Source organism: Onychomys torridus, chromosome 2, assembly GCF_903995425.1.
Source record: "Onychomys torridus chromosome 2, mOncTor1.1, whole genome shotgun sequence".
Lineage (NCBI taxonomy): Eukaryota > Metazoa > Chordata > Mammalia > Rodentia > Cricetidae > Onychomys > Onychomys torridus.
This window is the reverse complement of record NC_050444.1, coordinates 140,264,270-140,287,573: the sequence shown is the minus strand read 5'-3', so window position 1 is coordinate 140,287,573 and position 23,304 is coordinate 140,264,270. Positions and strand designations below refer to the sequence as shown.

General features: G+C 50.0%; 1 protein-coding gene across 1 annotated transcript; it reads left to right on the top strand.

Annotated features, from left to right (window-relative positions):
* The first annotated feature begins 1,469 nt into the window (after positions 1–1,469).
* Positions 1,470–21,417, top strand: Tfap2e (transcription factor AP-2 epsilon). The gene is made up of 7 exons (XM_036179280.1): positions 1,470–1,786; positions 2,098–2,580; positions 3,147–3,198; positions 15,113–15,335; positions 16,808–16,926; positions 17,700–17,841; positions 20,610–21,417. The coding sequence occupies exons 1-7, from the start codon at positions 1,760–1,762 to the stop codon at positions 20,890–20,892; spliced, it is 1,329 nt and encodes a 442-aa protein (XP_036035173.1). The 5' UTR covers positions 1,470–1,759; the 3' UTR covers positions 20,893–21,417.
* The last annotated feature ends 1,887 nt before the right edge of the window (positions 21,418–23,304 follow it).

Below are 23,304 nucleotides of genomic sequence, written 5' to 3'. Positions count from 1 at the left end.
CCTAGAAAGGGACAGAAGAAAAGGACAGCTCCTCTCCACCCTCCCTTCCTTTTCCTTACAGTTGCAGAAACAAGAGTTTGGAGAAGCCAGACTTGCCCAGAATTACACAGCCACTCAAGAGTGAGTCCAAGACAGCAAAGAATAATGATCCTGAGCCCCGCGGAGGCTGGAGAAGGGTCACCTCAGCATTGCCACTGAGCTGGCTGTTTGACATCTAGGCTCTCTGTGCCTTGTCCCTCACCTGAAAATGGGGGTGACAAGGGACCTGGTGTGTTAGGTCACTCAATGTTCACGTTGTGTGGTGAGCGTGCAGAGGGTTATTTCTCCCACCAACACCCCTGTTTTTAACACTGCTTTTTAAATTCTCATTGTCCTTAGCATTTCCCCTACTTGCCTGTCTCTAATCTGATCCCCGCCTCTCAGGACAGAAGGGTTGGATATGGGGAGAAGAGGAGAGGGATTGGAGGGAGAGATTAGGACATGCTGGACAGACAGACAGCGCCTACCATGGTAACACACTAACACACAGACGGTCACAAGTATAATACCGAACCCCTTCCATCCAGCGTCAGCTACACACTCAACCATTCCATGTCACAGATTCACAGCCAGCCCAGGCTCCTATGACTTCAGAAACATTTTGGCCCCTTCTGAAGTGGAGCTCAAGCCATACTCCGACTCTTTCTGGCCAGGTCATATCTCCAATAGCCAAGGATCCTGGCTTGGTATTGGGGGTTACCATCTCAGGAAGTCTGAAAGGAGCAGGCATCTTCAGAGTGTTTTTGATCCAAAGCCATGAAGGAGAGACTGTAACATAACCTCCTACACACATGCATGCTGACACAAGTGTGCACATGAACTGATGGGCTTGAGTTTGCCACCACTCACCGGTGTCTTTCACATTCAGCATTGGATGGTTGCCGTAAAGACTGATACCATTTAACAGGGGAGGAAGCTGATGCCAGAAAGGAGGAGCGCTTTGCTCAAAGTCAAAGTCGAACACATGCATTTATTTATGCATTCATTTAAAAAGATTTGGAAGCGGGTGGCGAGATAGTTTATTGGGTTAAGGCACTGGCCATCAAGCTTCAGGCCATGAGTTCCAACCTTTGGACCCACAGGGTGGAAGAAAAGAACCGACTCCTGCAAGGTGTCCTCTGAGCTCCACAAGTGCACCGTGACACACATACACACTAAATAAATATAGTAAGCAAATGTAAATAAAAATTGCACAGACCGGAGCGAACGTAGGCCCCTGCATTGCATTCCAGCCTTTGATCACAGCTGCAAGCTTGGAGCCTAGAAGGAGCTTTCATCAGAAGGGCCCGAATTCATTCACTCCTTAGCCCCACGGGTTCCCACCAGAGCCACGCCTCCCTTTCGGCGGCCGCTGGGGAAAAGGATGAGATAGGCCATAGCTTGTCCCTTTAATGCGCGCCCCCAGAGGCCCAGCGCGCCCCCGCCACTATAACTAGAGTGCATGGAGCGGGCTGAGCTCAGAGGGAGAAGGGCGGGCGCTGGGCACCCGCTGACCGACTTTTTTCAAGTACGATCAGCTCCCGTCCATTCCACCTCCATGGACCCACCCTCGGGCGCCCAGCACTGAGGACCCTACACCCGCTGGTCTTCCGGCTGGGTTACACCCAGCAACCAGAAGGTGATCCCCTCGGGCTGTGAGGGCTCCAGGCTTGAGTTTTTGCACTGCCGTCGGACGAGGGCTGTGTCGCCGCCACGCCTCGCGCCCCACACCACCCGCCCCATGCTGGTGCACACTTACTCCGCCATGGTGAGTAGTCTCGGGTCCCGGGGCACACTGAGCAGGGAGATAGGGGAATCGAGGAGCCTGGGTGCTGAACAATCCACACCTCCGGCCTCTGCGCCAACGAAATCGCGAGGGAAGGGTGACATAGGGCCTCTGCCAGGCGGAGAAAGTGGTGTCAGGAGCTCGAGATCCCCAGCCTGGGACTCCTGCGCCCGCAGGGCATTCGCTTGTGGACAGCAGCAGGACCCTCCCGAGCTGAGGGAGACCTCGCGCTTGGCTGGTGGTGTCTTTTCAGCTTCTAATGGCTCGCCTAACACACGCCTCCCCTTCTGCAGGAGCGCCCCGACGGGCTGGGCGCAGCGGCTGGCGGAACCCGCCTGTCCTCTCTGCCCCAGGCAGCCTACGGACCCGCGCCGCCACTGTGCCACACGCCTGCCGCCTCTGCCGCCGCGGACTTTCAGCCTCCCTACTTCCCGCCGCCTTACCCGCAGCCGCCGCTGCCCTACGGCCAGGGCCCCGACGCCAGCGCCGCCTTTCCGCACCTGGCTGCGGACCCTTACGGCGGCCTAGCGCCCCTGGCACAGCCGCAGCCCCCGCAGGCCGCCTGGGCCGCGCCCCGCCCTGCCACCCGCGCCCACGATGAGCCGCCCAGCTTGCTGGCGCCACCCGCCCGCGCTCTGGGCCTCGACCCGCGCCGGGACTACGCTGCCGCGGTGCCCCGGCTCCTGCACAGCCTGGCCGACGGCGCGCACGGCCTGGCAGATGCTCCCCTTGGTCTTCCGGGGCTAGCGGCGCCCCCCAGCCTGGAGGAACTGCAGGTGAGACCAGAAGGGACCGGGATGGGCCGGGATGGGTAGCGATTTAGCATCCTGGCTGGAAACAAAAAATAAAAAATAAAAAATGACGAAATCAGGAGCCCGACTCTTCTCCCAGCCCGCAACTTTCCATTTATGCCTCTGACAGGGAGTCCTCGGTTAGATACGATCTGGCCAAAAAGACAGCCTCAAAACTGAGTAGGTGCGAGGTGCCTGGGTGGCAGCAACCCTCGTGGAATCATTTCTTTCTCTCCTCACTGTGGGACTGAGCCACGGTGGGCATCCATGACCAGCCCCAGTTCTCCGTAGCAGCCTGGGCTGGGGTTTAGAGAGGCTCAGTAGTTGTCTATCTAAGGCAAGGAGATCTCCCAGGCAGGAAGGACTGTGGCTTGGGCGCAGATGGTGCCGAGCCCAGGCGATTCCTAGTCACGCCCGTCCTCCTGGTAGCCGCCTCGGGCAGCCGGTGGTGAGCATAGGGCAGAGCAGACATGGACTAAGGGGCAAGCCTGGCGGGCATGGGAAGCAACAGCCAACGAGGTCCAAGTATGCTCATCCTCTTCTATTTGCAGGGGATAGATGACCCCGGAATGAGCCTCCTGGACCAATCCGTGATCAAGAAAGGTAAGAAATGGTGTGCAACTTCCAGGGCAGAGCCAGGCGTGATGGTGCAGGCCCCGGGCGCACAGACACATTTTCTTCTCTCTGGCCGTTGTTTCCTGTGCGTCGCCAGGCTCAGTGGCCAAGGAACATCCTTCTCCCCAGGAGAAGGGCAATGGGGTTAGCTGGATGATTTTGCTCCGAAGTTTGTCGCCTGAGGTGGGCTGCATTCTCTAAGCTACAACTGCCCTGCCTCCCCTCTCGCTCTCGGAAGGGAGGGTGAGGGAGTTCTTGTGGAGCTGGAGCTGATTTGCAGAACGAGTTAAACCACTTCCTTGTTTCCTAAGAAATGGGAATGGGAGTGCTGTTCCCACAGATTTTGTTCAATGATTTCCACTTTATTGAGCTTTAACACTTGGGAGCCTGGCAATTGCTTTCTCCTCCTTTCTTCCCAGCAGAACTTCAGGGCCTTGCATCCTCCCCACCTCCCAGGGCAGGGGCGGGTTTCTTTGAGTTGAAGCTCCCTAAATCATTTAGAATTGGAGAAACTGCGTTGGGCTGTGCGTTCTGGGTCAGGCCTGTTGTCTTCTGGGTGTCTGTGTCTCTGGGCTCAGGGTTCTGTGCAGACTGTGTGTTCTTCTTCCGGCCAGCATTGTTTCTTGGTGTGTGTGTGTGTGTGTGTGTGTGTGTGTGTGTGTGTGTGTGTGTGTTGATGCGAGTGTGTTTGTGATTTGTATCTGTGTATGCTGGGGTATATTTTCTGTGTTTGGGGTTCCCTGTGTACATAACACATGTCCTGGAATTTGTCATTGGTTTTTGAGGTGTTCTAAGCCTCTTCTTGATGGCTTTGTTTTGTTTTGTTTCCCCCCATATCTGTGTGTCTTTTTGTATTAGTAAAAGGCAGGGGTGTGAGACACCCCTTGGGGTGGATTTTCGGATCTGAAGACCAAGTTCTGACCATGCCATGGAAAGGTGAAAAAGAGGCAAATCAGACAGAGACAGAGAGACCCAGGCCTTGGGCAAGCTCCATAGATTTGGGGTGGGTGCCCAAAGGAATTCAGAGGCACACAGGAGCCTGTAGTGCCTGAGGGCAGGCACACCTCCCGCAGGATTTGGCTGGAGCTGTTTTTCAAACAAGTGAATTCAAGCTCAAGCTGTTTGCCCTGCATAGGTTCTCAGGAGAGGCTTGCAGTGGGTGTGGAGAGGGCAGAAAGGCCTGGACTTCCAGGAATTAGAGCTAAGTATGGAATTTGGGGGACGAGAGAACACACCTCCTAGAACTTGGTGAAGGGTGCCCTCAGGAATCTGGGACTGTCATCAGAAGCTGGAAATACAGAGAAGATGCTAGAGACGCGCTGGTCCCCTCACCAGCGCTTTGCGGTCTGCATTTTGCTGGTTTCCTGGACAGCTCTTATTTTGTCCTGGTAGAAGGGAAAGTTGGGTCTGGAGTCTACCTGCCAGTAACCTGCCACTGGGCTCTTTGCAAGCCCCCAGATCCTGGCTCCCGCCTAGCTCAAGGACAGGGAATCCAGGTTCACTGACTCCTTAGGGAGACCCAAAACCTACATTTGGGGAAGGGGCTCTGATATCCCCAGATAGAAGAATCTGCAGTTGGTCTGAGAGTTCCTTGTGGGTTCCTGGGGTCTGCCCAGATCCGAATGTGCACATCCGGGAGACAGTAGTGCTTACCGGTCTGTGGCTATGAGGAGTGAGCTGAAGCACCCACAGAAACTAACTCAAACTGAGAGGACCTCAGGTCACAGCCTGAGTCACCATAGCAATGGTAGGAAGGAAGGGAACAGAGCCGGGGGCACCCTGCGGAAGGAGGAGCCTGATCCGCGCTCGAGCGCCGCTGCCCAGCGGGCCACTGAAAGAGAAAAGGGGGTCAATGCCCAGGGACAGCGGGCTCCCACGGTCCACCCCAAGAAGAGCGGCTTTGGCGAGGCAAGCGGCGCTGCCACCAGACCACGTTCCCTGGGGGAGCCTTGTACCACGCAGGATTTGTTTTTGTTTTTGCCGGTTTCTCCACGGTCAGTGCCAGTGCGGGACTCGGCTTCGCCGGTTGGGTGGCCATCGGACCCTTCCGATGTCATCGGATGGTTTCTGAAGACTCTGGACACTGCTTGGTGCGATGAGCGACCGCCCAAGCTTAGGGAAAGTCGGTCTTGGACCCTGAAGCGTCCAGGCGCGGAGGGAGCTTGCATGGCTAGGGTCTAGGGTCCAGCACCGAAACCCTTGCGGCCCTCCAGCTGCGGGTGCGGGGAGGCCTGGGTGTCCATCTCACCCGTGCTGCAGGGCACTGGAGCCTGGACAGTCTCAAGCCCAATCTGAGAGGTACATCTTCGGCGGACTACAGGTACTCTTCCTGGAGGGGAGGGCCAGGGCGTCTCCCACACCCCGACTTCTAGGTCGGGCTCACTGCAGCCACCTTGTGGGGTGGGGGTGGCCGATTATTCAGAAGAAACCGGAGGGCAAATGAGTAGCACTCCATTTTCCGCGCACAGCTGTCCCCTCCAGTTCCACAATCTATCGCAGACAGGAAGAGAGCAGCGGGGGACTTGGAGGGGAGTTGGCGATGCTCTGCAGTATTTTCCAGCGGAGAGGCTGGGGTGTTTGTGCGGGACATCCTAGGAGCTCACAGGAGAGGCGGCCAGCCCCTGAGGTTGGGAGCCTTCCTAAAGGACAGCCATTAGTAAGGTGCTCAGTGTGTGTCTGCTCAGTACATGAGTGCTGGGTTTTTGAAGTCTGAGTACATTGGGTCAGAGGCTAGAGAAAGAGCCCAGTTACTCCGTGGCCCCAAAGCACAGCCAGCCGCACAGGCGCTTTGCCTGTGAAAAAAACGGGGGTGGGGAGGGGGAAGGCACTGTGGAGATTTAAAATGGGGTGATGTGGAGATTAGAAATGCGCTGGAGGCCTTGTGTAGTGGAGCACACCTTTAATCCCAGCACCCGGGAAGCAGAGGCAGAGGCAGAGGCATCTCTGTGAGTTCCAGGACAGCCTTGTCTATAGAGTGAGTTCCAGAACAGCCAAGGGTGCACAGAGAAACCCTGTCTCAAAAAACAAACAAAAGAGAGAGAAAGAAAGGGAAGGAGGGAGGGAAGGAGGGAGGGAGGGAGGAGAGGAGGGAGGGAGGGAGGGAGGGAGGGAGGGAGGGAGGGAGGGAGGAAGGAAGGAAGGAAGGAAGGAAGGAAGAACTGAGCTGGAGGAGATTGGTTTAATAGGAGACTTGAGATACATCTCTCTTTCTCCCAGAAGACAGTGGCTGGTGGCCTGACTGGTCTAGGAAACCCCTCTGGGCACAGGTGGTCTAGATCTCTAGGGGTTTCCGGAATAAAGAAGGAAGCAAACAGACATCCTTCCCCTGCTCTCTTTAGCTCTGGGGAAGGTTCAGAAAGGAGAAGGGGGCCTGGGCCAGTAAGTCCACGGGAATGCAGCACTTGACTCTGCAATGGGGTAAAAAGTCTAGTAATCAAGACAGGCAGAATCTTGTAAATTTTTTACTATTTTGCACATGTATATAATGAATTTTGGCCATTTTCACCCCGCCTTTGTCCTCTCTCATCCTTCCCGAACTTTTGCTGACACCTTTCTCAACACCTCCTCTTTTGTGTCCTTTTCCCCCTTTGTGACCCACTGGATTATGATTGCCTGCTTGAGCAAAGATGTGCTGTTATCTGCTCCCTGCCCCAGGACCATTAACTACCCAGAGTTCTTCAGGGTGAGCTGGTGTCTCATGAGCCCCTCCTCCACAAGAAGCATCTTTTAAAAACCACTTTTTTTTTTTTCTTTTGGTTTTGATTTTTGGCTTTTTGTTTTTTGAGACAAGGTTTCTCTATGTAACAGCCCTGGCTGTCCTGGAACTCACTCTGTAGACCAGGCTGGACTCAAACTCACAGAGATCTGCCTGCCTTCGCCTCCCAAGTGCTGGGACTAAAGGACTGTGCCACAGCCGCCTGGCCACTTCACATTTTATTCATTTATATGTGTACGTGTGGAGGTGAGTGTGGAGGTCAAAGGTCAACTTACAGGCAGAGGTTCTCTTTCCATTTTTATGTGGGGACCAGGGATCGAACTTAGGTTCTCAGGCTGGACAGCAAGCACCTTTACCTGCTGAGCCAACTCCCTGGCCCCATAAGTAGTATCTTAATGTGCCATTTAAAACTTGAGAATAATGGAAACAAATCCATGATGAACTATTCAACTTTTACATGATGTCAGAATCTGGCCCAGCCTTTCCACAGCTCTTCTTCATTTGCCTGCTAGGACTTCCGTCGTGGAAGGCAACTGAAAGAGCTATTGTCCACATAGAACTCACTTTCTGTTTTCCTGAGGGTAGCAGGAGCCATGGAGTACATGAGGATTTAAGGCATGCACCACCATCACCAAGCTCAATTTAGTGGTTTGAATTTTTTGTATCTACTCATTTATTTTGTGTTTGTAAGGTCAGAGGATAACTTGTGGGGATTGGTTCTCTCCTTCCACCCTGTGAGTTTCAGGGATCAAACCCAGGTTTGGTGCAAGCTCCCTTCCTCACCAAGCTACTCACCACCCAATGTAATAATTTTTAAAAAGTAAATGCATAGAGTTGTATAATCACTGCTGCAACCCACTTGGGCCACATCTGTCACCCCTCGAAGTTCCTTCGTTCCTGTCTGCAGTTAATATTTGTTCTTGCATTGTCTTATGCAATGCCTGGTCTGCTTCTGATCCATGAATTTGCATATTCTGGACACCTGAGGATACGTGGATATGCGGACTTTTGCATCTAGGTTCTTTTAGCAAATGTTTTCAGAGTTTGTCTCCACTGAAACATATGTCAGCTGCTGGGTTTGTTTGGGTTTGTTTGTTTGTTTGGGTTTGTGCTGTTGAGTGGTACTGTACTATTGATCTGAATGGTTTTCATTTTATCCTTCTTGGGAGCTGGAGAGATGGCTCAGTGGTTAAGACCTCATGTGGAATCCAGAGTTTGATTCCCCACAGTCATCCATAGTTCCAGTTTCAGGGGATCCAAAGTCCTCCTCAGACTTCTCTGGCATCTGGCATGCATGTGGTGCACACACTTGCATGTAGGAAAAACGTTTGTACACACGAAGAAATTAAAATAGCAGAGCATAGCGGCGCACACCTTTGATCCCAGCACTCAGGAGGCAGAGGTGGGCAGATCTCTGTGAGTTTGAGGCCAACCTGGTCTATATCGTGAGCTCCAGGACAGCCAAAAAAGATCTTGACTCAAAAACAAAATAAAACAAACAAAACAACCAAGAAGTTAAGATAATCAAACCTTCTTTTTTAGATTCATTTATTTTATGTGTATGAATGGTTTTCCTGCATGTATGTGAACCACATGCAAGCCTGGTGCCTGTGAAGGTTGTAAGAGGTGTATGGTCTCCTGGAGTTGAAGAAATGGATGATTGTAAGCCACCTTCCTCTGCAAGAATAACAAGTGTCCCCAAACCTCTCCAGCCCCTGAAGGGACTTTTATTCTCTGATGAGGTGGTAGATGCTCTGAGTCAATCTCCTTTTTGGCTGTTATGAATAATGTTGCTCTGGACATTCATATGGGTGCCTTCGGGTAGACACGTGCTTTTCCTGCTCTTGGGGAAATTCCTAGGAATGGAATTGCTGCCCTATGTGGTCTATTTTATTTATTTATTTATTTATTTATTTATTTATTTATTTATTTGTCAGGTGAGTGCGTGAGTGAGTGCGTGCGTGCGTGCGTGTGTGTGTGTGTGTGTGTGTGTGTGTGTGTGTGTGTGTGTATGCTCGAGCACGCGCCATGGGTGCTCAGTTAGAGGACAACTTTTAGGCACTGGTTCTCTCCTTTCATTGTGTTGGCACTGGGCATTGAAGTCAGGTTACGACTACGTTCAGTGACCAGGGCTCTTTAGCCATGGAGCCCTGTCTCCAGGCCCTGGTCCATTTATGTTTAATTTTTAAGAAACTCCCCATAACTGGAATCCGTTTGAGGAAGGACAGAAGGGAGAGGGGGAGTGGAGAGAAGGAAAGAGGGGAAGGAGAGCTCAGACATTTCCTGAAGTGGTTGAATTATTTAATTATTTTACATCCTTCCAGTTCTGTGTGGGTGCTCCAGTTTCTCCACACCCTCAGACTTCATATTGTCCTTTTTATAATAACCATCTAGTGTCTCCATATTGCTTTAATTTGCATTTTACTAATGACTAATGGTGTTGAGTATTTTTTCATGTGCACAATGGTAAGTTATCTTATTCTTTTTTTTTATTTCCCCACCCCACCCGCTGCCCTGGGCCCCCCTTTTTTTTAAGCTGTGGACCAAACCACTGAGCTAAATCCCCAACCCTATCTTATTCTTTTTAATGAAGTGTCTATATATCTTCTTCCAGTCTTCCCTTTCTTTCCCCTTCCTTCTCCTCTTTTTTATTCTGGAATTTGAGTTCAAGGCCTTGTGTGCTCAGTCAAAGCTCTGAGACTAAACTGAATCTCCAGTCTTGGGTTTTTGTTTCTTTTAAGATTTATTTTATATGTATATGTGTGTATCTATATACAAATACAGATGACCATGAAGGCCAGAGGCATTGGATTCTCTGAAGCTGGAGTTCCAGGCAGTTGTGAGCCAACCAATACAGTTCTGGAATCAAATTCTGGCACTCTGGAAGAGCATTATATCCTCTTAACTGCTGAACCATCTCTCCAGCCCCAGAACCATAAGTTTCTCTATTTATTTATTTATTTATTTATTTATTTATTGTTTTAATTTATTTATTTATTTGAGACAGGGTTTCTTCGTGTAGCTTTGCGACTTTCCTGGAACTCACTTGGTAGCCCAGGTTGGCTTCGAACTCACAGAGATCCACCTGGCTCTGCCTCCCGAGTGCTGGGATTAAAGGCGTGCGCCACCACCACCTGGCCCTAATTTTTTTTTTTTTAATGTGTATGGCTGGGGCTGGAGAGATGGCTCAGAGGTTAAGAGCACTGACTGAGTTCAATTCCCAGCAACCACATGGTGGCTCACAACCATGTGTAATGAGATTTGGTGCCCTCTTCTGGCCTGCAGTCAAACATGCTGTATACATAACAAATAAATACATCTTTTAAAAAAAAACCCAAAAACATTTAAAAAAAATGTGTATGGCTGTTTTGCCGGCATATAGGTCTGTGCAATGCCCACAGCAGCCAGAAGGGGGCGTTGGATCCCTTGGAACTAGAGTTAGGGATGGTTGTTCCTGCCATATGGGTGCTGGGAATTGAACTTGGACCTCTGGAAGAGCAGCCAGGCTCTTCACACTGAGCCATCTCTCCAGCCCCAAGCCTTTTTGACAGGATCTTTTGACAGGATTTCTGCTATGTTGCCCAGGCTGGCCTTAAACTTTGTGTCAAACTGCCTTTCAGAGGTGACAGTTGTGTGACCACTTTACCTGGCCATCTTTTCTTTTTTTTTCTTTTTGTTGTTGTTTTTTTGAGACAGGGTTTCTCTGTGTAGCTTTGTGCCTTTCCTGGAACTCACTCTGTAGCCCAGGCTGGCCTCGAACTCACAGAGATCTACCTGGTTCTGCCTCCCGAGTGCTGGGATTAAAGGCGTGTGCCACCACTCCCCAGCTCTTTTTATTTTCTTTATTTGAGGTACAAAATTTTTTAATTTCAATGATGACCAACTTACAATTGCTTTCTCTTATAAGTTGTGTTTTGGGTATTATAACTGGGAATTATTTGCCCACCTCTTCAAGGTCTTGAAAAGTTTTATCTTATATTTTCTTCTAGAAGGAATTGTAATGTTAGCATGTTTTCTAGAAGAGTCTATTGCAATCCTAACTGACACTTAGTAGCCAGACAGTGTCTGCTACTTGGGAAAGAGTAGAGATTTGGATGGGAGTGTCTTGTCTGACAGGCTGAGTAACTAGGAGCCCTTGTGTTGTTGACCAGTGTCTTAAGAATATGAATTGGGGGCTGGAGAGATGGCTCAGAGGTTAAGAGCACTGCTTGCTCTTCCAGAGGTCCTGGGTTCAATTCCCAGCAACCACATGGTGGCTCACAACCATCTGTAATGAGATCTGGTGCCCTCTTCTGGTGTGCAGGCATACACGCAGACAGAACACTGTATACATAATAAATAAATAAATCTTAAAAAAATAAAAAAGAATGTGTGAACGACTTCTGTATGAATGACGGGGATGACGTCATGAATGATGCCATGGTCAGAACACTTTGGCTTCAGGAGTCATTGTGCTGGGGTCTGTCCTGTGTGTATAGGAGGCAAACAGCATTTCATGTGCAATCTCACCCATGTTGTGGGTACCTACCCTAAGGAAATACTGGTTTTTAGTTTAATTTTGTTTTGTTTTGTTTGAGGTAGGGTCTCAGTATGCAGCCCTAGATGGTTTTGAACTCACAGAGATCAGCCTGCTTCTGCCTCCGAAGGTTGGGATTAAGGGTGTGTGTCTCTATGGTCAGCAGGACAAACTGTTCTTGTGCAGTTAGTTTTGTAAGAGTGCTAAGTGTTCCACAGACCCTTGGTCTTTCTTCTGTCTCGCAGGGCCTAGCCTTTAATAACAGCTGTGTGAAAGAGAAAGACTTCTGGCTTCCTGACACCTCCTGGCTCTCCTGATACCTTCCTCTGGCTAAAAGTCATGGAGGGAGGACAGTCACATTACCCCTTCTTTACTTTCAACAATCACTTTGCAGCTTTATCTATCTATCTATCTATCTATCTATCTATCTATCTATCTATCTATCTATCATCTATCTATCATTTTTTTGAAACAGCGTTTCTCTGTGTAGCTTTGCGCCTTTCCTGGAACTCACTTGGTAGACCAGGCTGGCCTCGAACTCATAGAGATCCGCCTGCCTCTGCCTCCCGAGTGCTGGGATTAAAGGTGTGTGCCACCACCACCCAGCTATTTTATTTTATGTAGTGTACATTCATGTGTGTGCGCGCGCATTGTACATGCATTTGCATGTGCACATGCACATGCTGGCACATCCATGCCATGGGGGCGTGTGTAGAAGTCAGGTGACAAATTTGGGGAGCCAGTTCTTACATTCTACCTTATTGAGACTCTCTGGTTTCTTTCTTTCTTTTCTTTTCTTTTTTTCTTTCTTTTTTTTTTTTTTTAATCTAGACAGAGTCTCACTATGTACCTCAGGCTGTCCTGGAACTCACTCTGTAGACCAGGCTGGCCTCGAACTCATGGAGCTCCACTTGCCTCTGCCTCTGGAGTGCTGGGACTAAAGGTGTGGTTTCTGCTGTTTCACAGCAGACTCCAAGTTAGCTGGTACATGAGCTTCCAGGTGATTCTTCTCATCTCCACCTTCTAGTTATTCATAGGAGTGCTGATTTACAGATGTTTATTTATTTTGAGACAGGGTCTCACTGTGTATCACTGGCTGGCCCAGAACTCACAGAGACCCATTTGCCTGCCTCTGCTTCCAGAATGCTGGGATGAGAGGTGTGTGACCTCACCAGGCTCTCACTCTCTTCCCTTTAAAGATTCATTTTTATTTATATGTATGAGTGTTTACCTGCCTGTGTGTACATGTACCACCTGAGTGCAGTGCCTAGAAATTCAGAAAAGGACATTGGATCCCATGGAGTTGGAGTGAAAGATGATTGTGAGCCACCATGTGGGTGCTGGGAACTGAACCCAGGTCCTCTGCAAGAGCAGCCAGTGCTCTTTACCACTGAGCCACCTCTCCAGCCTCTCACTGCTTTGTTTATTTGTTTGTTTGTTTGAGACAGGGTTTCTCCGTGTAGCCCTGGCTCTCCGGGAACTCACTCTGTAGCCCAGGCTGGTCTTGAACTCACAGATCTGCCTGCCTCTGCCCATTGCCTTTTAGTGCTGTGGCCTAAATTATCTTCTTATAGTCAGTTTTTTAGTATAGAGCCTAAAAGACAAATGAGGACTAGACAAGAAGCAGGAAAGGAGGCAGGGGCCAGGACACTAAGGAGGGTGAAGGGGGCAAAGATAGATGAAGGATGTGACCTTTGGGAGCATTGGCCAGAGTCGGTGACCCACTTCTGCTCAGTAGATGATGTCATTCTGACCTGAACTTTCGATTTCTTCCTTCTACGTGGGGACATGGAGAGCAGGGCTGCTCCACGGAGCTGCCGAGGAGGAGCTTACGGGGCGTGACCGGCACTGGTTGATAGAGAGCATCATCCTATCTGGTTATGGGCTAGGATCTGATTCTCAGGGAGCTAACCAGGCACTGGTGGTTGCAGGCTACGGACTGATCCAATCCGTGTTTCAGAAAGACCCCTCTAGACTAGGGCGGGCAGACAAGAGTGAGGGCTACCTAGAAATCCAGGCAAAAAATAAGCGTCTGCATACGTGAGAGGAGAGCCTGCTTCTCAGGCAGGGTAAGAATGGAAGCCACAGGACATGGTCCCGTGTGGGGTGTGGCAGGCAAGAGATGACTAGGAATATTACAGAGATTTCCAGCTGAGTGGCAAGGTGGGGGGGGGGGTGGGGGTGCCAGATTGGGATTGGGTTCTCTTTAAGCTCTGTAATTTTTTTTTAAAATGATTTATTTATTATGTACACAGCATGTATGCCTGCAGGCCAGAAGAGGGCACCAGATCTCATTACAAATGGTTGTGAGTCACCATGTGGTTGCTGGGAATTGAACTCAGGACCTCTGGAAGAGCAAGCAGTGCTCTTAACCTCTGAGCCATCTCTCCAGCCTTTTTATTTATTTATTTATTTATTTATTTATTTATTTATTTATTGATTGATTGTTTTTTGAGACAGTGTTTCTCTATGTAGTTTTGGAGCCTTTCCTGGATCTCACTCTGTAGACCAGGCTAGCCTCGAACTCATAGAGATCCGCCTACCTCTGCCTCCCGAGTGCTGGGATTCGAGACGTGCACCACCATTGCCCAGCCATAATCTCTGTAATCTTGAGTCCTAGAACTTCTCGATGTGGGGGTGCTGGGAAAGTATTCTCTGAACAGTGGGGAGGCTACCCTGCCTTTGAGACTCTGGTCCTGGATTTGCTGCTAGTCCAGTCTACCAGCTAGACGACCTCAGGCACACTGTTTCACCTTTTGGGGCTTCATCTTCCCACCTGTAGAATGAGAACCAGGGTAGCCCCATCATGGGTGGTCCTGAGGATTCGAGGGCTGAGGTGTAGTCTGCATGAACACAGCAGTGAGTGCTCAGCACTCCAGCGCAGAGTCTCCACCACACACAGGCCTTCTCTACCAGGGCTTCATTTCCTCAAATGAGAAAACCGAGAGAGCTCTAGAGAAGCGTGTGCCTGGCCTCTACCTTCCTCTACAGTGGAGAAGGGAGATGGAGACACCACATGGGAAACTTCCTTTCTGAGCCAAGAGTTTGGAAAATTCTCTGACTCCTCTTTGTCCTACATGGGGAACGTTTGGGAGAGGGTGTTATGGGGCAGATAGACCCTTATTTCCTCTCTTCTGGACCTGGCAGGGAGGGGGAAAGCTGGAGGCCTTATAGGGCCCTAAAGTCCTGTTTCCAACTTGTGGGACTCCAAAATCCCCAGGATGGGAGGGTGAGATTCATACAGAGAAGGGAACTTTGGAATCTGGGTGATTTCCCAACCCTGTCACAATGACCCAGGAATCCCAGCTCACCTTAGACTCCATTTCCTCGTGTCTGGCTTTTTCCCTGATGATGCCAACATCTGGCTGATGCCAAAGCTTTAAGAGGGAACCAGCAGGGCTTGGGAAGGGGATACCAGGGCAGGAACCAGACAGCTCTGGGTTCTGTGTTGTGCCCATCAACTTACTTGGGCCCATCACTTCCATCTCATGGTGCCTCAGTTTCTCCCTTTGTAAAGCAGGGGTTGTAGAACTCTCCTTCTGGATAGTGTTGGAACCATTCAACATACACAGCTGGCGAGTCAGCCTGCCTGCAGCACAGCTGACTGATGCCTGTCCTGTGTTCGCTGACTCAGTGTCCCCACCTCTCTCTTCCTTTGCTTCTGTCCACAGTCCCCATCCCCTCCAAAGCCGGCAGCCTCTCCGCTCTCTCACTGGCCAAAGACAGCCTGGTTGGAGGCATCAGCAACCCCAGTGAGGTCTTCTGCTCCGTGCCCGGCCGGCTGTCATTGCTCAGCTCAACGTCCAAGTACAAGGTGACCGTGGGGGAGGTACAGCGGCGACTCTCACCTCCGGAGTGCCTCAACGCCTCCCTTCTGGGGGGTGTCCTCCGAAGGTAGGAAGGCCAGCCCACAGCCCTGCACAGCACCCCAGCCAAAATCTTTAGTCTCTTCAGACCTCACAGCATCAGAGAAAAGGTCCACCTCACTCCAGGTCCCAACATCTCCCCACCTCAGTTTCTGATAGAACAGTGCCTGCGAACTCAAGACTGTACATGGTCTGGGAGGGGCAGGCTGAGGTCCCCAGCACCTCCCATGAGTTGTTGGGTCTGAGATTGAGCAGGGGCAGAGAACGAAGTGAAGAAAAGAGACTACACTAGGCAGGGTGGGCAGGGCTGGTTCTGGAAAGAGTAGCTCTTTCCTTATCTCTTCCCCACAGCAGCACAGGGCTCAGGTGTGAGTTTGGAGTGAGCTGCAGGGTGGGCTGGGTTTTTCTCTCTGCATGTTCTTATGTGTGGGAAGGGGATCTGCTTCAGAGATAAGGTGTAAGGACTACATGTGCGTGTGAAGTAGGGGATGGCCAAGGGTGTGTTTCTACCAGTGTGAGGTTCTGCATTAGTTGGGAATGTGTGGCCTACAGTGGGGCATCTGCATACACATGTGCATCTGCAGACAGTCAGTTTGTTGCTGTTTGCTTTTTCTTTTCTCTTTCTTTCCTTTCTTTCTTTCTTTTTTTCTTTTTTTCTTTCTTTCTTTTTTGAGACAGGGTTTCTCTGTGTAGCCCTGGAACTTTATCTGTAGACCAGGCTGGTCTTGAACTCACAGAGATCCACCTGCCTCTGCCTCCAGAGTGCTGGGATTAAAGGTGTGCACCTCCACAAACCAGATTCTTTTTTCCTTTTCTTCACTCTTCTCTTAAACATCTTTTCTCGAAGGAGCTCGTTGTGTGCCTATGTGTACCTCTGTGTGTATGGGGGCACATTTGTGCAGCTAGAGAAGTATCCTCTTCATCTTGGTCTCTGAACATCCTGTATGGACCTGTTAAGTCGCTGGGATTGTGTGCACATCTCTGGGATCCTGATGTGCACCTGTGTCTCTGTATGTTCCTTGGTGTTCATGTCTGTGTGTCTCTAATGTTACTTATGCGTCTCCATGTTCTTGGAGACCCCGAGGGTAGGTTCATCTGTGAATATGTAACTGACTTTGTATATAGCCCTGTCTCCTTGGTTTTGTTATTCCTGTGTGTCTCTGTACAGAGTTTTATGTGTCCCCAGCAAATGTGCTAAAGTGGGGAGCAAGGACCCTCAGATGCTACCCTCTCCTGCCCACCCTGGGCTGCCCTGCTATTGAGAGGACTGGGGAGGAAGGAAGGGTCCTAGTCAGGTGCTGCTCCTTATCCCAATCTCACAACAGAGAGGTCAGGAGGGGTTGGGATTTCCTCAGAGACCCTCAAGGACAAGGCTACATCCAAGCCTTTCCAGGGGCTGGTATAGGGAACAAGGAAGGTCCTTCGCAGTCACTTAGCCTGTAGGCCAGCCACTCTCTCATCTTCATAGCTGTGTCTATGTCTCTGTCTGTGTATGTTAAGGGCAAAGTCCAAGAATGGGGGCCGGTGTCTGCGGGAACGGCTGGAGAAGATTGGGCTCAACCTGCCAGCTGGTCGTCGGAAGGCAGCCAATGTGACTCTGCTGACCTCATTGGTGGAAGGTGAGTGAGGCCTGAGGACTATGCACCTGAATGTGAGGGGACATGTCATCTGGTGAGACTTCCTGATGCAGGAGGGTAACGTTTAGTTACGTCTGTGAACATTGCTGTAGCTGTGCATGCACTCAGTGTGTCATGTATAAGTATATGTGTGACACACGTGGACAGTCAGCCTACCTGAGGATTTAACCACTGAGGCTTCAAAATATTTGAAAAAGCTGCACCTGTGTTGAACACATGAAGACATTTTTTGGTCATTATTACCAATAATGCATGTTGCTATTTACTTAATCTATATGGTATTAGGTATTTGAAGTCATCAAGAGACAATTTGTAACATACAGGAAGATGCAAGTGGGCTTACATGCAAACACCATGCCATTTCATGTAAGAGATTTTGGTTCCTGCTTATTTTGGTATCTGTGGGAAATTCTGAAATAGTCCTTTTTATGTGTCTGTGCATATATGTGCACGTGAAGTAGAGCTACTTGGGTTGTGTGTTGGGGGAGGGTAAGTGTCCAGTATTTGGACATGGTAAGTAGGTGAGGGGGTGCATCCCTCTTCCTGGAGGTTGGTGACTCTGGATTCTGGTTCTGGGATACACATGGGTCCCAGCTCCCCCTCTGAGCTGAGGGTGATGGACGTGAAGCTGGAACTGGGAAGTAAAACCAGAGGGGCATCTCCAGGAGCAGGATGCTCCTTAGCCAGGGAATAAGAAGTTCAAGGTGAGGCTCTGGTCTCAGAGGTACACCTAGCAACATCCCCTCTTTCCCCAGGAGAAGCCGTGCACCTGGCTCGGGACTTTGGTTATGTTTGTGAGACGGAGTTTCCAGCCAAGGCAGCTGCTGAGTACCTATGCCGACAGCATGCTGACCCTGGAGAACTGCACAGCCGCAAGAGCATGCTGCTGGCTGCCAAGTGAGTGAGGCACTGGGCATGGCCAACATGGATGCAATGCAGATGTGCATGTCAGACCTGGCTGCATCAGATCCTACTTGTGACTATACACACATTTATACATCATATATGGTGCCATGCGTGGCAGCTAGATTCCTTATGTAAGTTCGCATGGGAACACTTGCACATGCCACACAGGCACACGTGGGTATTTGTAGATATCTTTAGGTTCTGTGTGAATCACATCTATGAACACTCCCACAAGTTCCCAAGGGCGCACATGGACACCACAAGTGAACATATCTGTTGTATGCATACATTTAAAAAACTATCATATTCAGGCCTACAGCCCACGTGTGGGTGCTACATTCACCCACGATTGATTCTGTGGCCTGACCAGCCTAGGCCTCGGCATGGGTCCACAGGGGTTACTCTGCTGTTGTGACCTTTCTCCTGAGGTTCTCAGGCCATTCCTGACCCCTCTGCAGGCCCCACAGCCACCTCCCTCACCACCAACCGCATGATGTTACTTCGGGTCTTCTCGTCTTACCCCTGGGTCACTAATAAATACACTAAGCCAGCTAGCAGCTCGTGTCCCAGGGTTCTGGAGGTAGCAGCTCGTGTCCCAGGGTTCTGGAGGTAGCAGCTCGTGTCCCAGGGTTCTGGAGGTAGCAGCTCGTGTCCCAGGGTTCTGGAGGTAGCAGCTCGTGTCCCAGGGTTCTGGAGGTAGCAGCTCGTGTCCCAGGGTTCTGGAGGTAGCAGCTCGTGTCCCAGGGTTCTGGAGGTAGCAGCTCGTGTCCCAGGGTTCTGGAGGTAGCAGCTCGTGTCCCAGGGTTCTGGAGGTAGCAGCTCGTGTCCCAGGGTTCTGGAGGTAGCAGCTCGTGTCCCAGGGTTCTGGAGGTAGCAGCTCGTGTCCCAGGGTTCTGGAGGTAGCAGCTCGTGTCTCAGGGTTCTGGAGGTAGCAGCTCGTGTCCCAGGGTTCTGGAGGTAGCAGCTCGTGTCCCAGGGTTCTGGAGGTAGCAGCTCGTGTCCCAGGGTTCTGGAGGTAGCAGCTCGTGTCCCAGGGTTCTGGAGGTAGCAGCTCGTGTCCCAGGGTTCTGGAGGTAGCAGCTCGTGTCCCAGGGTTCTGGAGGTAGCAGCTCGTGTCCCAGGGTTCTGGAGGTAGCAGCTTGTGTCTCAGGGTTCTGGAGGCTGTTCAGGATCAAGCCAGCATCTGTGTCTGATGAAGGCCTGCTTTCTAACACACAGACAGCACTTGATGCTGCTGTGTTCTCCATGTTGTAAAGGATCACAAAGGCATAAACAGCATCAATAGCAGTGGTCCTCAACCTGTGGGTCACAACCCCATTGGGGGTTCACATATCAGATAGCCTGCACATCAGTTATTTACATCACGATTCATAACAATAGCAAAATTACAGTTATGAAGTAACTATGAAATAATTTTATGATTGGGGGTCACCACAATGTGGGAACTGTATTAAAAGGGTCACAGCATTAGGAAGGTTGAGGACTGCTGGTCTATAGAGTTCTATCCCTATGACCTCATTGCCTCCCAAAGGTTCTATCTTCATATCTCAGAGAAGATCTCAATATATAAAATCCAGAAGGCTACAAACATTCATTTGGAAGGAAGCAGTCTCCTTGAAGGAAAAAACAAAAGACAGAGGAGAGATGGGAAGAAAGGGATGGAGGAGATCAAGAACTCAGAACTGTCTTCTGCAGGCTGAAGTCCAGATGCCTGAGAGGACCTCACAGTCTGGACCACTCAGACTTTTGTGGGTTTGGCCTTCAAATCACAACTCCACCCTCCACGTGGGGCTTTCCTCCTTCAGCAGTAAAGGACCCAGACTCAGGATTATTCAATACAGAGCCCTGGAAGGCTTCTTCCTGGGGCTAGAGGAGCCTGTCCAAATGGAGTCCACTTCGTGCGTGAATAGGAATTAGCTCTTGCATCAAGTGCTCTTGGGACCTTGGTTTGTCTAAGATGCATAGCCAGACACAAAGATGAGTGATGATGGATCTTCTGACCTGAGTCACATATATAATTCACAAAGGAATGGAAACAGCCATAGGCTGGATCTGGATTGAGTCTCATCTCAGCCACTAATCTGTCTGGAACCACATGATGAGGATAATGGTATAGATTTGTTGGATGATGTAAAATGACTACAGACTAGGTTACCTAATCTGTATGGAACCATGTGATGGTGATGTAAGATGACATGTACAGTGTACATGGTATTGATCTAAGCATCAACATTTGTTGCTGTTTTAGCTATGCATGGCAGATTCTGGACTGTTCTCCTAATTTCACAGAAAAGGGCCTGTGACGCACTGTGTTTGGGGTGGGAGAAGGGATCACAGAAAGTTTAAGGGAACAGGCAGCTGAGTTGCATTCTGTAGACAGGACATCTGAGGGAGAGAAAGTAGGGTATTAGCATGTGTTGTTCACAAGTGCACAGCACTGAGGTGCTGAGTTAACTTATGTGAAAAGTCAGTTTCCATTTTTGCAGAATAGTATCATTGTTACTTGTAGGTTGTCAGGAAGGCCAAACTGTACAGATAAATAAAGAATTCAGTAAATTGCTGGGTGAAGTGGCCCATGCCTTTAAGCCTAGCATTTGGGAGGCAGAGGCAGGCAGACCTCTGTGAGCTTGAGGCCAGCCTGATCTACATAGAGTTCTAGGACAGCCATAGAGAAACCCTGACTCAAAGAGTCAGAAAGTAGGTCCTCCTCTGGGTTTAGAACCTTGCTCTTTAACCTCTGACTGTTCTTCCCCCACCAGGCAGATCTGCAAGGAGTTTGCAGACTTGATGGCTCAGGACCGCTCCCCCCTGGGCAACAGCCGCCCAGCCCTCATCCTGGAGCCCGGGGTTCAGAGTTGTCTGACACACTTCAGCCTCATCACTCACGGCTTCGGTGGGCCTGCCATCTGCGCTGCTCTCACTGCCTTCCAGAACTACCTGCTAGAGTCACTCAAAGGACTGGACAAGATGTTTCTGAGCAGTACGGGCAGTGGGCACGGAGAAACCAAGGCTTCAGAGAAGGATGCCAAGCATCGGAAGTAACTGTCTCTGACTCTGTACTAAGTGACTCCCAAGCTTGAGATGAGGCCTTGGCTACGGCGGGTGGCACTGGAAGAATTAAAAGGTGGGATTCCATTCAGGCCAGAGAGAGAACAGTTATGCAGAAGCCCAGAGTGGAACTTGCTGGGGCAGGAAGGAGGCTTCTGGTAAGGCTCCGACAGGAAACTGTCATGGAAAAGTCTAGTTCATGGGGCAGGGCCCTTCCCATTGAGATGCCTGGGCAGCAGTGGGTGCCCCAAGGGGACACCATTAACAAATCCCAGGTGCTACTGAGTAAGAGTTAGTGACCTTCACTCCAGAATTCCCTAACCCCAGAACGTGGGGGCTAGCAGGAGGTCCGAGTGGGTTCACTGAATCCTTCCTACTCTTGAAGAGTGGGCAGGATGTGCCCCTAAGGAACAAAGATGGTACAGCACAAATCCCAGAACTTGAACCCAGGCTGCACACCACAGACTTGTTGCTGTCTGTCCTATTTATTTATGTACAATGTAATTAAATTGGAAAATTTTAAATTGTCCAGCATGAGTTTTGTTTTTGTTTTTGTTTTTTTCTTCCCCGAGACTGGGTTTCTCTGTAGCTTTGGAGCCTGTCCTAGATCTTGCTCTGTAGACCAGGCTGGCCTGGAACTCACAGAGATCTGTCCGGCTCTGCCTCCTGAGTGTTGGGATTAAAGGCGTGTGCCTACGGCCTCCTGGTGCAGCAGGAGTTATTTATCCTAATGAGTTGGGGGTTCATTTTACTGACTTCTGCTTATGCCCCAGCATGTCCACCTGGGCAGTGATGGAGCATGTTTTTGTTCACAAGAAGGAAAGAAAGATACTGTTAGATAGTAGCTTCTTCTGAATGTGGGTGCTGATGTTAGGAGTCTACATGCCTCATCACATGTCTATTTGTGTGTGTGCGTGTCAAGTGAATACGGTACACATTTATTGTGACTTGCTGGGTCTGTCTGTTCAGTCTGTGTAGCATGTTACCGTGGTTATAGGTAGAGAGTCTAGGTCAGTGTGAATGCAGATGACTGTGTGTCTGAACAGGGCCAGCGCTGACTCAGCTCTCATCTTCTGAAGGATTTCACTCTTCAGACATCTTTCCCTCTACAGACCGTACCTAAAGCACACATATTCTAGGATTCACCTCACAAAACACAAATGCTCCTTTTTTCTTTTGCACTTAAAGTTTTTGGAGGGACAGCCTATCCTCTCTTCCCTCACTCCTAACTCTCAACTCGCTCACACCCCTGCCAGTCTGTTTAAATCTACTCAGCATGGCATCAATGATCAGCTCAAAGCTAAAGCCTTTTGTTTTGTTTTTTAATTTGATGTGACTATCCAAAAAAATTCCTCTTAAAATTGTGATTTTCTGGACAGGTTTTCACATGTTCCAGGCTGGCCTCTGAACTCCAGTCAGGCCAAGCACTGGAATTGTGCCACACCTGGTACCTGGTGTACTTGGTCTTTTCTGAAATGCTGTGTGGTTTCCAGCTTTTCTGTCTCATCCGACCTGGCCAGTTCCCACTCTGCCTTGACTTGTAAATCTTGGTTCTCGGGTGTCGCTCCATTTGGTACTTTCTATGTCACATGGATGCTGCTGACCTCTACCCTCAGCCCAGATGGCTCTGAACTCCAGGCTGGGATGTCCTGTCTACCTGGTGTCTCTGCCATACAGTCTGACTGAGTACCTCAAACTTAGGACCCAGATGGAGTGCCTGACTCAACACCAATCTTGAACGCCTCCTGTCCCATCTTTGCTAATGGCACCACCTCTGCCAGGAACTGGGGAGTCCTATTTAACCCTTCTCTTCATCTCCACCACTCCTCCTCAGGCCTGTGACAGCAGCCTCCCAGTGAGTCTGTTTTCACTGGTGCACCTCGATCCGAAGGCCGTCCTATGCAATCATCCGAACTTTGCTGGCTTCTCCAACCTCACTAACAATTCTCCTCATCACTCACTTTATAGCAACTCATTCCTTTTTGTCTGGTTTTTCAAGACAGGGTTTCTCTGTGTAACAGTCCTGGCTGTCTTGGAATTCTCAGAGATCTTCCTGCCTCTACCTCCAGAGTGTTGGGGTTAGAGGTGTGATCCACCACCAACTGGCCATTAATGTTCTTTTTACTCCTCAAACTTCATGTCTCAGGCCGCTGCTCACATTGTCCCTTGCCTGGCTTGTTCTTCCTCCAGTATTTGCCCATGTATTGCTAGACAAAGGTGTTGCAGTCTCTGTTAAAAGAGTCCAAGGACGTAGCTGGGCAGTGGTGGTGCATGCCTTTAATCCCTGCACTTGGGAAGCAAAGGCAAATGGATCCTTGAGTTCAAGGCCAGCCTGGCCTAGAGTGAGTTCCAAGACAGCCAAGGCTACACAAAGAAACTCTGAACCCCAAGGATGTCCCTTATTTT